Source organism: Narcine bancroftii, chromosome 10, assembly GCF_036971445.1.
Source record: "Narcine bancroftii isolate sNarBan1 chromosome 10, sNarBan1.hap1, whole genome shotgun sequence".
NCBI classification, from domain to species: Eukaryota; Metazoa; Chordata; class Chondrichthyes; order Torpediniformes; family Narcinidae; genus Narcine; species Narcine bancroftii.
The window spans coordinates 103,850,936-103,868,415 of NC_091478.1; the positions used below are offsets into that span (position 1 = coordinate 103,850,936).

Genomic DNA, 17,480 nt, shown 5'->3' on the forward strand with positions numbered 1-17,480 from the left:
CCGGAGCACCTGGTAGAAACCCACACGGACATGTGGAGAGCGTACAAACTCCTTACAGGCAGTGCCAGATTCGAACCCGGATTTCTGACCTTGTAATACCATTGCCCTCACCACCACGCCAAAGGTGCTGCCCTTTCACTTCCCATAAAGGTGTGGGTTGATAGCTCTATTAGCCGCTGTAAAATGCCTCTGGCATGTGGTTGAGTGGTAAAATCTGAGGGTGTTGATGTGAATGTAGAGAAGTAAAAGGGGATGCATGTTGGATCCTGCAACTGGGTGCTTGTTGGCCAGTGAAGACTCAGTGGCAGAGGGCCCTCTCTCCATGCCCCCCAGGACCAGCACTCCTTCATTATGCCCATTATAGAAATGCCCAAGAGTCATCACCAGATTTAACATTGCTGGCTATGTGTATTTGTCAAATGTCTTGTCAGATGTCTGGACTCTCGATGGAATGTGATCCAGTAGACTGGAAGCAAACATAGAGCAGACTTGTTTTCTTCAAGAATTGCCGGGAAAGGCAAATGTATCTGGTTTGCCACAGCTAGTGACCAATGACTTTCCCAGGAAAGTGTGCGTGTTTGAGTTAAAGTTTATTTTCATTTGTCTCTACAACCGGACAAAACAGCATTTCTCCGAATCATGGTACCCTCACACAGCACATAATAATCATGTATAAAGAAAGGTATAATTTAAAATTATAGATATATACCTGTATAAATATTTTGGGCTGATTTGCTCAATTACAGGAGGTTGTTTTATCAATTTCACATGCAGCGGGAAGAAGCTTTTTTTTCCCAGCCTGACAGGGCTGGTTTTGATACTCCTGAACCTCCTTCCTGATGGTCCAAGATACCGTGTGGTGGACGGAAAGGGTCCTCAATAATTCTTTGTGCCCTATTTGAGCAAAGCTCCCAGTGCATGTCCTCAATAAAGGAATAGAACTGAGATGGGAACACACAAGGCTGAACCTTTAAAGTCATGTGTGAGTTAACATCCAATCCCTGTTTAATTTGCAGCTTCCTCCAGCTATTTTACAGTGTTTTTTTTTTCTGAACAGCAGAACATATACCTTGCAGAGATAATAAAAAATCATTCTTCATTTCCAGAAAAGCCCAAGGAATTTGCACTGACAGGATCCAAGGTCATCCATCCAAATCTGCACCAATCTCCTCTCTCCCACCACCCAGTGCCAACCCTTATTTCCAACCCAACCAGCTTCATCCCTCCGGGAGGCAGCTCGGTGATGATGCTTCAGAGGAACAATGAGGAAGAGAAGTGGATGGCTAAGCAGCGGCAGCTGCGACAGGAGAAGGAGGACCGGCAGTACCAGGTGTCTGAATTTCGGCAGCAGGTTCTCGAACAGCACCTGGACATCGGTCGATCAGGCTCCCAGAACGAGGTGGAGCACAGGGACGTCATTCGGTAAGGCTGAGGGGCAGATGGCTCTAGATGAGGCTGTAAGAGTTATTGGGTTGGGGTGATTTTGGTGGGGCATTTCTCTGAGTCAAAGCAACTCAGCAACCTGATGAACAATAAGTGATGGGGAAGGGTCAGGCTGGGGATAGTGAGCAACTTCCCAAATCACTCATCTTTGGGAATAATCTGAAACCTAAAGTGAGTGATGTGGTTCCAACAATGCTGATCAAGCTAATTATTTTCCCAACACTCGATCCTTACAAAACCAGGAAGAAGAAAACCTGAGAGGAAACACAAAGCTAGAATCATAAATAAACAAGGAATGGCTGGAGGAACTCAGCAGGTCAGGCGGAATCCATGTTTTGAAATGGTTGGACAACGTGGGAGGGCTTTATCAAGAAAAGAGTTGAATCCGTTCACACCCAAAAATGTTTACTGACCATTTCTACTCAAGGATATTGCCTGACCAGCTGACTTTCCTCCAGTGATTCTTTGTTTTCTCAGGAATAAGTCTATTGTTTGAAATGTGTTTCTTGGACAAACTGGAATTCCCAGAGGGAATAAAATTCCTCCCAACTGAGTTTATAAATTAACCTGCTCCCACTGAATTCCTCCACACACTAAATCATTTGTCAACGCAAGTCCGTTAGCCAATTAATTTGATCAACAGCCAGGGTAATCCTTCCTAAACATCAGCGTAAGTGAATGAACTTATGAAGTTTACTGAAATTGGTGGACTAGATTTCCCATAACAGCAGGACCTTAACATGCCATGGGCATTGATTCGGAATTACCTTCTGCATTGTGGGAGCCATTGGGAGCATTATTGGAGCAAGGGGACTATTCGAGAGAAGTCCTCCCAGTTCCATTTACATTGAGGTAGGATCCAGGCAATCTATTAACTGTGGTTTGAGATTGAATTTAAACAAACTAAATTAGTTTGAATAAGAGTAAAGCAGCCGTTTTCGGAAACATGTCAGAGTAGCGAAATGGAATCCTCAGGGGCTTTCAGCTGAATGAAATTTTCATAAGGTCAGTCACAGCTAGAGGCTGGAATAGGTCACAAGGGAAGCATGCTCTTGGCAGTTCATGCCTTGTGTTTCAGTAGCCACGAGTTAAGAGCACATAAAATGCTTTTTATCAGTGTATCCCCTGGGGGTTTAGATAGAGTCACAGATCTTGTTTCAGTTGCAGCACTCCAAGCTAACTATGCTGGTCTCCCTTTGGAATCAGCTCTTAAGATGTCTGTTGTATCCATCCATCTTTTATGAATGCAGGATGTTTTCACCCTGTTATCATTTTGATTTCTGACATAAGCAGGAGAGACAGTGAACAGCTGCTGACGAGGGCCCTGCCCTTGATCAAGCATGTAACTTTCAATCTGTTAACCCCTCCCCACTCTCTTTAAACCTATGCCCTCCAGTTTTGGACTCCCTGCCTTGGGAAAAAGATTAGGACCACCCCACTTACCTACGTTTCTCTTGATTTTATCTTCCTCTATAATATTGCCACACAACCTCCTGAACTACAGAAGAAGGAAGACACCCCAGCCTCTTCTTATAATTCAGGCCCTCTGGGCCAGCAACACCCTTGTTAATCCTTTCTGCACCTTAGGCAACTCAACGGCATACTTCCTAAAGTTGGGTGAACAGAACTGCACATGATACCCCAATACGGCCTCAGTATTGTACAGTTGCAGAATGAGGTCCCAACTCCTGCACTCAATTATACCCGAGTAGATGTCTGAGCACGAATCTAAAGTTTCGAGCCTCTCTGATCCACTGATGTTGAAAATAACAAAGTTCGTGGCATTATGGAGAACACGTAAGGTTTTGTTTGGAGAAGCAGTATTATTAACCCCATAGCAAGTTGTGGCCCTGGCTAGTTAATCCATGGAAACCAAGTGCCCTCGATCTTTGGGTTTTGCTGGTTATTTGACGTGCACCGTGCTACAGCTGATGAAACTCACAAGACCGAAATCTGAAATAAGAAATGAAAATGCTAGAATCACTCAGCAGGTTGGGCAGCATCTTTGGAGAAAGACGTCTGCCGAAAGCTGACAAAAGGTCCCGGACCTGAAACATTAACTGTCTCTCTTTCGACAGATTTTGCCTGACCTGGTGAGGCTTTTGATTGTTACCTATTTTTTATGTGCCTTAACTGAGCTTAGTTCTACTGAGTGGAATGGGAAATCAGCCAGGGTTACGGAGGACTATGGTCAGGTGAAGGGCAATGCAATGAGGCAGAATAATAGTTTGACACACAGTAGATGGGCTGAAGGGTCTGTAGAGTTCAGCCCATTATGTCTTTAATACTATTAAGTTACATCATGGCCTAGTTCTAACTCCGATGATAATTTTGATGCCTCAACCAACAATGGAACTCACTTTTATAGCCCTTGTGGGACAGTGGATTCCAGATTCCTACCACCCTCTGTCCAAAATCAATTTTGATTTCACGCCCAAGTGACGTGGTTTCAATGTTATCTTCTGCTCCCATTTTCTGAAGTACTTCACCAGACAGAGTAGTTTCCTTGTCTCCTATCGCAAGCCCCTCAGTCCAGGACTTCTCAGCCTGTGGTCCACTGGTGGTCACGTGCTTGATTTTGGTTGTCCGTGGTGACACGGTCAAGGGAAATATCACTGATCTAATCAACGGGTCCTACGTGCACCAAGGTTGTGTACTTGGGAAAAAATAAAAGTGAAAATGAAAATTCTCGAGAGAATTTCCCACTGAAACAAAACAACAGTCAACTGCCAGGGGGCTGAAAGTTGCCAGCACGTTCCCTAACTGATGGTCTGTCGGTTTGTTACTGGTGGACTGCAGTGAGAAAAGATGTCCTTTGAGTGAAAAAAGGGCAAGAACCACTGCCTTAGTCATTTTAAATGCCCCAATTAATGTTCTTTCATAATTAGGCTCTTGAAGCCCCGATATCATCTTGTAACACTGCTCCTAAGCAGTGCCTGATTCAGTGCTGAATATAGAAGGTTGAGTGAGCTTCATTGAAGGGCTGGTGAAGGCACTATCCTCTGGAGCATTGCTTCCTCAATTTTCAACCCCTGGCCTGCCTCCCAGTCCCACCTCCACCTGGAAGTATTTTCCTGGTCGCTCTGTCAAAGCCTCAGCTAGATTGTGCTGCGGTTTGACCACTGGCTGTGAAAATGCTGCCTGCTGCAGGAGGCTTTACCTCCCGACACTCTTGGTCCCTCCGCAAGCTGGCTGAGGACAGGGACCTTTCACTGGCAGACTCCGCTTGTGCCTCAAGAGAGGCAGGAAGCAATGGGATGACGACAGGACTTCCTCGTGATAGCGTTGCCATATCAGCAGGCTCAGCAGACTTGATAATCAAGTGAAAGCATTGCAATCTTAAACAGCCTGCCATACTTTCAAGTGATCGAGCTCAGTGTCATGGCAGTCGTGCTATTCAGCACGCATAGATAATGCAAAGCCCAGCTGATAGTACAGATCCATACACTAGCTGTGATTACAGTTAAATAGGGTTTTTAACAGTATGTTGGATGACAAATTATATGTAGATAACCACACTGATAATTATATGACACTTTATGGAGAACAGAGGTCAGTATAATTTGCAAGCTGCTGTATTACAATTACTCTCTCTCTCTCTCAATCTATTGACATAACTATGAGCGAGACTGGAAAGGTAATTGTATTCACATCCTGAAGCCACGGGGGTTGCACTGAATAAAATTTCCTGACGCTTGTTTGTTCAGTCCGTTGCTGGATGATTAAGCATTGCTCACACAGGCAAACTCCCTCTCTGATGATTTATTATTGTCAAGTTTTTTTTTATCTCTCTCGGCTTAGCAGGCTAATCAGGTATGATAGGAGCTGGGATCTGTGAATCTCACTTTATTCTGTGTGTGTGTTTCAAGAGGATGGAAGCTTTATAATAACCCGAACGCCCCCAGCTGCTTCTGAGGCATTTAGGTGATTTCTAATTAATATTATAATAATACCAGTTCGTGTTCAGGAAATGGATGATATCTTGCCTCATCTGCCCAATGCCAGCGGATAATTGCATTGTCCTTGACAAAAAAAATAGACTTCCTTGCAAGCTGCCTACTCAAATGAAATGGTGATGGAAGAATAATGGTGATGAGACTCAGATGAGATGATGACTTTAATCTCCTTACGGAAAGGAAATAAAGCAAGAGGTATAATTGCTGAACACGTAGAATTGACTTGAAAGTTCATAACTGCCTGAGGTCAACATTTGACCTCAGTTTTTTGTGCTAAATGAACAATGTAGTAACATATACATATTGAACTCGGATTCTGATATTTGGTTCCATTGATGACAATAGATTTGAAGTAGAGTTTGACCTTTTACATAATGAGGAATTTCTGTCCTTTTTAACATCCAGTCATTTCTGAGTGATTAATCATGATGTGGCTACCCAGTGATTTAATGAAAGTTCATATTTATTTCACGTCATTTTTTTAATATTTAATTTAAGTTTTAAAAAAATACAGAATATAGGACTCAATACAATAACAATAATACATTGAATATAGAATCATAGAAAAACATTTGTAAGGTCCGGGGAAAATAAATAAAAAGGAGAGTCCCTCTTCTCCCACCGCCCCGTCCCCAGATTCAAAAGGAAAGGGAACAGACAGCAGGGAATCGAGGGAGAGAAAAAGAAAGAAAATAGAAAAGAAAAAGCAACAGGAGCAAGGTAAAAGTATTTAATTTCTAATAAGGAGTCTACTCATTGACAAATCTCAAAATAAATTCTACAATCTAGGCATTTCAGTAATCCAAATAAGGTTTCCAAAGACTATAATTAATCTTCTCAAGGGGAATACAACCTTGCACATCCATGCTCCAATGATCAATGTGAAGTAGGGATTCGGATTTCAATGTTACTGCTATACATTTTCTGGCTATTGACAATGCAATTTTAATAAATTTAGATTTACTTCTGAGGAAGTTAACAGTTATAACTGCCAAATTCCCCAGAAGAAACAATTCCAGGTCTAGAGGGAAGTTCACCTCCACAATTTTTGTCAGCACTTCTCCCAATTCTATCCAAAATGTTGTGCATGACCAGGTAGAATGTAAAAAAGTGCCCCAACGTCTGCACCACACCTAAAACACCTATCAGAAAATTCTGCTTTATTTTTATGTATGTTTTTGAGGGTTGAGATATAATTGGTGCAGAAAATTATAATGAATCTGTCTGTATCTAGAATGAATTAAGGTGGTCCTATTATCTCCACATAGATCTGACCAGCATTGTGGATCGATTGCAATGCTCAAATCCGATTCCCATCTCTCCCTCAATATATATCGTCCAGATTTTAGTCTTTGAGCTAAGGCTTGGATCAGAGCATATATATTAGAGATAAATTTGGTTGCATTCCCCTTTTGAATTAGAATTTCCATGTCTGAGCACATTGATAAGACCATTAAGGGTCCCCACTTTTCCCTCGAGAAAGATAACAATTGGAGATAGCAGAAGAATGTGTTGTTAGGTAAATTATATTTATTTTTAAGTCCCTCAAAAGACATAAATTGCTTCTGTTGATCATAACAATCTTCAATGCACCTGATATCCAAAGTCATAGGCATTAAACTGATTTGAGGGCAAGGCGTCTTTGAGGATAATCCATCTTTTAATCCCACAAATTGTTTAATTTTATCCCAGATATAAATTACATGTTTCATTATTTGTTTTCATTTTAATTATTTTAAAATTCCATTTATAAATAAATTCTTCTGCCATCTCCTCTCCTCCCGTGTGCAAGCCAATTTTAGCCCAGGAAGGAATGGCCATATTTAAAAAAGAAGCAACAAAACAAATTTGTGGAGCTAAATAATATTTTTTTTTAAACATCCAGTTATTTTAACCCTCTCAATTTTTAATCCCTGGTCAATTTATCCATGGAAAGTTTAGAAACCTTACCTGACCAAAGGAATGAATGAATGTGTCCATTAAGAATGTTTTAAAAATGATTAGGTAGTGGGATAGGTAAGGATTGAAAAGAGTATTGCAGTCTCGGCATTATCTTCATTTTTACACAATTTACTCTGCCCAGTAATGTGATGGGCAGGTTTACCCACCTATGTAGGTCCTCCTCAATTTTCTGCAGCAAGGAGAGAGATAAAAGCTTATATAGATCACTCAAATTACTGTTAAATTTAATCCCTAAATTCTTCATTTCAGATTTGACCCAATTAAACTGACTGCCATATTTATATTGGTATAGTCTCCTTTGCTTAAAGGTTAAATCTCACTCTTGTCCCAGTTTATTTTATATCCGGAGACTTTCCCATAATTATCCAGTATGATCTTAAGTCTAACCAGAGAGCCGGCCGGGTCAGTCAAATATATTTATAAATAAATACATTTATTTTATATTCCTCCTGGTTCACTTTAAACCCCTTTATGTCTAGATCCCGTCTGACAACTTCAGCCAATCTCTCTTACCATAATAAATAGAGATGGAGATAATGGACAACCTTGTCTACTTGATCTATATAATGAAAGGACTGATGAAATCTGTCCATTCATAATTATTTTAGCTTTTGACTGATGGTAAAGTGCTCTTACCCAATTAATAAATTTATTTCACATCATTGAAATTATTTAATTTTCTCCTGTTTCTTTGTGATTGCTTCCAATTGTTTTCCATGTGTCCTCCCACCCCCATGATGTTGCCCTCTTTCATTTGGCTGTCCGCTGTTTTCCATTTCTCAAATTTTGTTTCATGGATATCAATGGAAATGAGCTTCCCGAAATAATGACTAACACTAGGGTGCAGTGGTGTCGTACATTTCATGCAGACAATGGAGTTTTAAATGTTTCTTGCCTCTGTCTTTCCACTGACATCCCACTTTAGGTATTCCCTATGTCATCAGTGCCCTGTGATTAGTAAGGGATTGCTTAAGGTGGGATGTGAGTGGGAAGGGAAGGTTGAGAACCACTGCTCTTGACCCAATTGTTAGTGAAATATTTTGCTGGAGAAAAATTGTCATTGGCCCATTTCCTTTGGAGTTCTGAAACCGTGCACATAATGAGTCAATGAGGTATGATTAAAACAGTGGTTTTTCCAAACTTTTTCTTTCCACCCACATCCCACCTTAAGCAATCGCTTACTAATCACAGAGCACCGATGGCGTAGGAAATGCTGAAAGTGGTCTGTGAGTGGAAGGAAAAAGGTTGGGAACCACTGATCTAATAGTTTCAAGCAGTTGCCCATACCTCAGTCACAGTGTGAATCAAAGCAGTTGCTATCGGCAGACACGATTCACACTGTCAAGACTCAAATATACCAATCCATCAAGGTGCAAAAATTAAAGTCTGACAAGTTTTACGGGGGAGGCTGACGACACGGTAAAAACAGTGATTGATTGCTGATCACAAACGTGGCCAATTTTAGTGCCACTTGGCAATGAGAAGAGGAAAGGGAGCTCAAAACGTTGTCTGTGTTGAGACACCAGGACACACTGGGGGGACACAAGAGACTGCAGATGCTGGAAATTTGGAGCAACAAAACTGTGGAGGAAATCAACAGGTTGAGCAGACTCAGTGGGGGACAAAGAATTGCCAAGCTCTTCGGGTCGGAGTCCTTCATCAAGATGTTGGTCAAGACCCAAAACATCGACCATTCTTTGTCTCCCACTGGTGCTGCTCGACCTGCTGAGTTTCTCCAGCAGACTGTTGTTAGAAACACACCAGTGAATTGTGATCAAGTTTAAGACTTTAAGCGAAGACGATCTTGCCGTGGGGATTATCTTTACAATCCTGGGACATTCCACAGCATGCTGCAACTGTACCTTTCAGGCGTAATTACTGCGGATATGCCACAAACTCCAGTGTCATAATAACTTGGTAATGTTTCAGTAATGTAGATGGAGGAATAAGCACTGGCTGGAACCGCAAAAAAATCCTCTGCTCCTTTCAAATCGTGTTGGGGGTGGGATGTTTTACATCTTCCTAACAGAGTAAACAGTGGTTTGATTTAATGGCTTACTTGAAAGGTGGAGAATGTAGTGTTATGGATTAATAAACCTTATGAGTACTAACAAAGGAACATCAGTGGAAAATTCACCAGATAGTTTTTATTAAACCATTAATAACATAACATTTCTTACTTATCTCTAAATTTAACCCCACTATGCACAAATGGAAGTGTGTGTTAAAGTTCAAAATCATCACAGTTTAAACTTGACTCTGAAGAAGTCGCTTTTAAAAGTCCAGTTTCAAATATCTTGCTGACTTCAGGATCCTTTTAAAACGCAGTTCAGAAATAATTATGAAGCTCTCTTAAACATGATATTTTCAGATCTCTTTAAACTTGCTATTGTCATGAACTGTCTTTCCTAGAGATATTCTTCAAACTTCTCTGATGAGAACTGGTCTTACTTATGCTGTATCTCCTGTGAATAGGATAATACAAGTCCTGTCTTTCCAGGAGGTCAAGTTTTCTTCTTAAGAGTCACGGAGTTTCCTTCCAGGATGAGCCTGCACTCTTTATTTTCCAAAGAACAGTCAGAAAGTGGTTTCTCTTTCGAAATCCACTTATTTTCTGTATTCCTCTTTTATTAGGGAGTAACAGAAACATACCAGAGGTGTAGGTTAATTTGATGTAACTTGGGTAGGACGGACTCATGGGCTGAAAGGGCCTGCTACTGAGCTGTATATCTAAGTATTTAAAAATTAAATTTAAGAATTATATGATTTGAGAACAAATAGCAAAATTATACTTGTCACTTTGCCTTGTTTGAACCCACCCCACGCTTTCCTCTTTCAAGAGGATTCATACCTTTTGGGCGCTGAGAAATTCCCTGTTAATCCTCATGTTAGACCATGAGCCAAAGTCATATCCAATCTTAAGGACAGCACAAAGTTTTGGTTCCTGCCTCAAAGTTCATGTGACTTCGGTTCAATCCAGGCATCAAGCAGGAAACAAACTGCTGGAGAAACTCAGCAGGTCAAGTAGCATCTGTGGAGGCAAAGGCAATTTTTGGGTGGAGACCTTTCATCAGTGTGGAGAATGCAACAGGAATGATGACTGAGACCTGATGCAAGGTGCCGACCCCAAAATATCAACCATCTTCCCTCCACTGACGCTGTTGTCTTTAACTGTAAACATACAGCACGGTAACAGGCCATTTTGGCCCACGACACTGTGCCACCCAATTTACACCCCAATTAACCTAAATCCCTGGGACATTTTGAACAATGGGAGGAAACCAGAGGCCCCAGAGGAAACCTGCGCAGACACGGGGATTTTGTACAAACTCCTTCCAGACAGTGTGGGACTCAAACTTCAGTCCCGATCGCTGGCACTCAGTTTAGTTCTGGTTTTGCTCCAAATTATTTTAGTACCTTAACCCTGCCTTGTGACCCCATCTGTGTGGAGTCTGCGTTTTATCCCTGTGAATGCATGGGGTTCTGCTGAGTTCTCTGGTTTCCTCCCACACCCCAGGAGGTGTAGGTTGGTAGATTGTCCCAAGTGAGATTGGATTAATTTAGAAATTACATCTACCAAAAAGTCTTCTCTTCTTTCAATACTTGGAGCAACTTCACCTTTTCTGGCCTCCAAATTAACTGATAATTTTGTTGTCAGGCGTACATTGAGAATCTGGTTTCAATTTAGGAAACATTTTGGGTTCCATAGATTTTTAGTTACTAGTCCTATTTCAGGTCATTCCTTTTTTTTTAAATCATTGGTTCAAGATATTGGTTTCTAACATCGGTCAAATTTAGATATCCAATCCTTTTCAGATATTTTTGCTGACCAAAATCTGGCCTCTTTTGAACAATTATCCGCCAAATTTACAATCCCTAGACACCACCACTTTTGTTATTTACAGGTTAGGAGCTTTTTGAATTCTCTAATTTTGAAGCTCCCTGAAGACCTGGAACTGAATATGATGGGGATGATTGATCATTTCCAACCGAAATACAAAGAGGTGGTATCTGGCCTTTATGAATTATTTCAAAATTCTAGGGATAGTTCCTTGGACAGAATTTTAAAAACTACGGGAACAGGATTTTCAACAGATATTTTCTGAAATGACATGGGACTCTATTCTGAAGCGAGTGCATTCATCCGCTCTTTGTGCTAGACGCTCATTAACACAGTTTAAGGTCATACACCAGGTCTACTATTCCAATGTCCAATTGGCTAAATTCTATTCTAATTTCTCTTATAAATGTGATAAATGTCATTAACGTTGTTGTGTAAATGTGATAAATGTATAGCTGAAGAAAGTTCACTTATCATACGTTCTGGTTGTGTCCCTCTCTTTCCAATTTTTCGAAGGCATATTTCGTACCTTGTCTTTAGTTCTTATTATTAATTTGACTCCGTATCCTGTTCTTGCTCTCTTTGAAATAAGTGGGCCAATTGGCCTGATATTGATTGCTTCACAATCCCATGTCGTTGCCCTCACCTCCCTTATTGCTAGAAAGCCCATATTAATGAGATGGAAATATACCATCCCTCCCACTCGCACTCAATGGTTGTCTGATATGATGGCATGTCCGACTTTGGAAAAAAAATTAAATGTTCCACGACTGAAATGAATCTTGTTTCTTTATGGGGTTCTTAATTATTTTCAAAAACTGTAAGATTAATTATTTTCTAAAATTATCAGTAGTTGTATGTTTGTGTTAAGCTAATAGTCTCCGTAGGGTGGGGTTTGATAAGTAGATCAGTAATTTAGTGTTTTTTTCTATTTTTTAATGTTACATGGGTTCCAATAGCATCTGTATTACAGTATAGGATTTGTTAATATTCTATTTTATTCTCATGTACCTATGTAACATCTATATGATGAAACTAATATATATTGAAAGGAATGTGGACAGCATTCCCATATATGGTTGGGGTGGATAGGGTAAACAGATCTCGGAAGCTAAGCAGGCTCAGGACAGGTCATTACTTGGAGGGGAAACCAACTAGGAACACCTGGTGCTGTAGGTTTCTGTGAGGGGTGCTGGACAAAGTGGCGACTCTCTGCCTTATAGTAGACAAAGTTAAAGAATTTCATGTATATTACATTCTAAATGTAGTATCACGTGACAATAATGGAACATTTACCCCAAAGGACATACAGTAGATGCTGATATTGGAAAAAGTGGAGGGAAGTCACTAGCATAGGCCAGTTGGTCTAAGCGGCCTTTTTCTGTGCCATAATTACAGTGTGAGCCTGGTCCTCTTGGATGTGCTCAGGAAGTCACCTTGTCTGGCAGCCCCCCCATAAGCAGGGCAGGTTGATGTATCCACCAAGTGCTAAATTTTGTTCTTTGCATTGTCAGATCTGGCCCGAGTCACCCCCATGAACTCTGTGGCAGAGACCCACCCCAGCAGCTGGGAGCTCCTCCACCCCTCATCTCCCCCAAGCCTCATCCCAGAGAGCACCATTCCAGCTCAGCTGTCCTGTGGAACCCGGTGAGCCTGCTGGATAACCACGCTGAGGCTCGCAAGAGCCACGAGAACCACGTGTTGAATAATTACGCCAGCCACTTCGACTCGCACCAGCAGCCGGGCCCACTGATCAAGACAGAGAAGATTCACGCCCATGAGGAGAGCGTCAGGAGACTAGAGGTTCAGGAGAAGTATCAGCTACTTCGAGGGCCTGGCCCCTTGGAGCATATCACGCACTCCCATACTTATGGAACTCCTTTCGCTGAGCTGGAGAAATCTGCCCAGTCCATCCTCAGCCAACAGCGGATGTCCCTGACCTTCCCCTCACCACTCAACGACGTGGGCTTATTGCACAAGTCAGCTCCCACCTACAGGCAGTCTCATGGCCAGCCACGGGCTCCGGGTCCCCTGTACATCTACGATGAGTCCCTACACCGACACAGGAGGCTGGTAAGCAAGCTGGACATCGAGGAAAAGAAGCGGAAAGAGGCAAAGGAGAAAGGTGAATCTCAGTAGATGGGGCTTTTGGCAGAACACACGCTTATGTTTGGTTATGGTATTGTGGCACCCCTGTTCTAACCCATTAACTGTGAGTGGACTTGGTGAAACTCAGTAGGTTCACCCAGGTAACCTAAAGCCCCAAACCATTGAACCTTGAATCTTCAAAATTTCGGGAACATCCTCCCCAATCCAGTTCTACTGTTTCCAACTTTCCTTCACTTGATCCTCCCTCAACCCCTTGGTCACCCCCCTTCCCTATCTGCCTGTCGCTATCTACTGTCCAGTACCCTGATTGGCTCCTCTCTATCCTCTCCCCCCCCCCCCTCTTTTTTAATGCTTGCTATCTCTCCTTTGAACGTTAATCTCAAGTAAAGGTCTCAGCCCAAAACATTGACTGCCCATTTCTCTCCATGGATTCTGCCTGATCTGCTGAGCTCAGTACATTTCCAAGTTCAAGTCGCACTCAAGACCTGAGTGCTAAAAATTCCAGGCCAGCAGTCTGATGCAGCTCCCAGGGAATCCCGTACTGTCACAGGCGTCGGGAGTTGAACTGGCGCACGTGGCGCATCATTCCCTGAAAATCAGGGGAACTGGCCCTCGTGTCCTGGCCAATGTTTGCCCCTCTAAGGAAGGGATTAAGATGTCATTATCACATTGCTGCAACTGGGACCCTGCCATGTGCCCTACTTTACACCAGTGACTGCCCTTTCAAAGTGTTTCACTGGTGTGAAGCACATAAGATGTCTTGAGAGTGATGTAATAATGTTTTTGTGATATTTTGTTTTGGTTTGAGGGAAGTGCGGGTACACTTTCTTTTCTGACTGGCCCTTACTCTGCCACGTTGCTTTGGCAATGGAAGCGTAGTCTGGCTGCCCTCTCCACTCAAGGAGGCCAGCTCGTCTCCAGCAACCTATGAGTAAGAGGAGCCCATTACGTTCCTGACACAAGCCCCGCCCAGTGGGAGAACTTTTCCTTGCAAGAAGGGGAGCGATGCCAGGATGAACCTGGAGATCTCATTGTACGCTGGAGTGGCTGAGGATTGGGCGGGTTCCTGTATCCTCCTTCACTTCTCTCAGACCTTCATTCCCAAGAGGGGGCTTGGCAGAAATGTACTCCTGACCTCACTGGAATCCAAAGAAGGAAGGATCCCAGTTTTTCTTCCTTCTTGGTGTCTTCATTGAAGCCGCACCACTGGAAGATTGTGTGGTAGGATGAGGTCAAACACATCTGGAACTCCGTGTGTGTGTGTGAATGTGTGCTGGTTTATCTGCACCCATGTGTCTCGCCCCATGGACGTCCGCTCATTTGTGAGACACCTCTTGCATTGACACTTGGAGTTGCCATGAGCGATATTTAGAGAGGCAATCTCTGTGTGTGCATGCATGCACTCGTCTAGAGTTTGTTAATTGAAGGATTGAAGTGAACTAATTAAGCAACACTACTCAGGATGAATGTACTGACACAGCAACACATCTCGCACACTGTCAGGCTGCATTGTCAGTTATTCTGTCGCCTTGCTTCCAATGTTCCTAATTAGGTTATTTCTATGACTTTGATGACTCTTATGACGAAAGTGATGAAGAGGAAGTCCGGGCCCATCTCCGGCGTGTCTCTGAGCACCCGCCTCTGAAACTTGACGATTCGTCTGAGGTACGTTAACACTTCGACACTGTGGCAGTGTTGCTTGCTAAAAATAGGCGCTGCAGTGATAATGAGAACCGAACACAGTTAGCAGCCTCCTCTCTCTCTCTCTCTCTCTCCGCCTTCCTTGCCACATCATTAATTTGCCATTCCACACCTCTCTCCTGTTAACAAAAGCACTCTCTCAGAGTTCTTGCTTATTTTTTGAATTCCAGAAAATAGCGGAGGAGGCAGGAGATGAGAGGTACAACTGTGGGCAGACACACATGATCAAACAGGGTTGAAGAAGGCTGTGTTAGTTGAGGCACTGGGATTACCCTGGGTAATACTTGTCAAACGAGCTGGTGGTTTTACAGATGTATTTGTGTGCCTCTGCAAATATAAAAGGCTGTTTCTCGGATCTTATGCGTTCGTGGTTCAACAAGACATATTCGTAAATCAGAGAATAGAGAAATTTGGATTGTACAAAGCAACATTAATAGTCATTGAATTCTTCAAACCGATACAGGGCCTTCAGCTCTACCTGTCCATGACAACCAAGCTATTCCCATGTGCCTGCATTTGACCCCTATCCATCCAAAGCTTTACCTGTATAAATACCCTTTACAATTGCATCCTCTTCTATCACTTCCTCTGGCATCTTGTTACCATCCCAATCTGTGTGAAATAGATATCAAAAGGCATTAATTTGCTCGGAGCACAATGAATTTTCACATTGCTTATCTGTTTCGGCCTAGGAGAAGCATCAGGGATGTTTCCAAATTGACACTGTGCATAATAATTGCTGGAATCTAGCACAAAAATAAACTGCTGATGTCCCGAAGACAGATTTCAACCCAATTTTTAAAAAATTTAAATTTAGACATATAGCACGGCAACAAGCCCTTCCAGCCCCTGAGTCCGCGCCTCCTTAAATACCCAAATTAACCTTCAACCCCTGTGCATTTTGAAAGGTGGTAGAAAACCGGACCACACAGAGGAAACCCACGCAGACACAGGAAGACCATGCAAAATCCTTACAGACAGCGTCGGTTTCAAACCTGCGTTGCAGACGCTGCTCTAACTGTGCCACCCTGTCCCAAAGGATTGACTGTCCACTTCCCTCTGTGGATGACAGCTGATCCAAGAGTTATTCCAGCAGTTTGCTTTCTACACTGAAATAACATTGCTGGGTTGAAGTCTGATTTCTCTCCCCCTCTCCCCCCCCCCCCCACAAAAAAAAATCACATTTAGGGTCTCAGGGTTCATTTCAAGTAAGCAAAGTGCAAGTTGATCAGTTTTGACGCATGCTGATGAGGACTGATGCCCTACATCACAGTATCTCAGCCTCCTGATTCACTATTCAGCATCTAAGCCTCAACTCATTTGTTTTGCAAATAAGATTTCTACCAAGATCTTATTTTCTGTGCATTGACCCTCCCTCTCTCAAAGCTCCCATGTTTGCACAATGTGCCCCTAACCTTTTACTCGGTTTGATCTCTGCTACCATTTTAACATTTTCAGAGCCCAAAATGCCGTGTTCTGTATTTTCTATGGTAGGCTCCTGCAGTTGGAATATTTTAAAATTGTAACTGGAGATTACTTTATTCCTGCTTTTCTTTTCCAAGAGCCTTTAACGGGGCTTAACCACAAAGTCGTTCCTCCGCAGACACAGGTCTGCTCATCGACTGTGAGAGGAACTGACGCCAGCTCCTCCCCTACTATTCCCAGAGCAACTCGAGGTAAAGTGGGTGAGTAGACCCTCCTGAAAGGGAAGTTGAGGCAGATGCGCAGTTTTGGCATCTGGATATAACATCCAACAGCAGAGTTCCTGAACAAGTTCAGGAGAGAGGTGTCCAGCTGCATTGCTCCTATAGAGTGCCAGGGTGAATGGCGTCTTCCTGGGTCCTAAAAAGACAAATTCTGGAGGAACTCAGCAGGTCTCGCAGGATCCATAGGAGGTAAAGACATATAGGCAATGTTTTGGGCCTGAGCCCTTCTTCGAAACAACATTTATCTATCTTTCCGTCCTATGGTCTCTGCGAGATCTGCTGAGACATCATTTCTGTGTCTTTACTACAATCACAGCATCTGCAGGCTTTTGTGCTTCACTCTTCCAGTGTTTTTGCAGTGTAGATTCCATTGCTGTTACTGTATGTCCGGGAGAAAAATCTCCATTATCTGTCAGGCTGAATGTTTCACTGAGCACGACACTTCTCACCTGAATCTCCAGAAGTCACAGTGCCTTGTCCAAATCAATTATTTGAACAATTTGTTAGACTTGTGTGTAGTTCTGGTTGCCTAGCTATTGCAAGGATATCATTAACCTGGAAACCATGCAGAAAAAAATCACAAGCATGTTACCAGGGCTGGATGGCTTGAGTTTCAGGAAGAAACGATAGCCTGTGGCTTTTTACCCATCAGAGTCTAAGGGGTACTTTAGAGAGGTGCATAAAATCGTGAGGAGCTCAGAAAGGTGAATGTTTTTTCTATAACTGAAAGGCATGGATTCAAGGTGAGAGTGGAAAGACTTC

At 42.6% G+C, this 17,480-nt stretch overlaps 1 protein-coding gene across 1 annotated transcript in view; it reads left to right on the forward strand.

Moving 5' to 3' along the window:
• The window catches only part of gse1b (Gse1 coiled-coil protein b), a 622,818-nt gene that overhangs the window by 581,497 nt on the left and 23,841 nt on the right, over nt 1-17,480 (forward strand). The window contains exons 9-11 of the mRNA XM_069902129.1: nt 1,107-1,422; nt 12,717-13,327; nt 14,864-14,976. Of these exons, the coding sequence (XP_069758230.1) occupies nt 1,107-1,422; nt 12,717-13,327; nt 14,864-14,976 (1,040 nt within the window). The remainder of the gene's footprint in view (nt 1-1,106; nt 1,423-12,716; nt 13,328-14,863; nt 14,977-17,480) is intronic.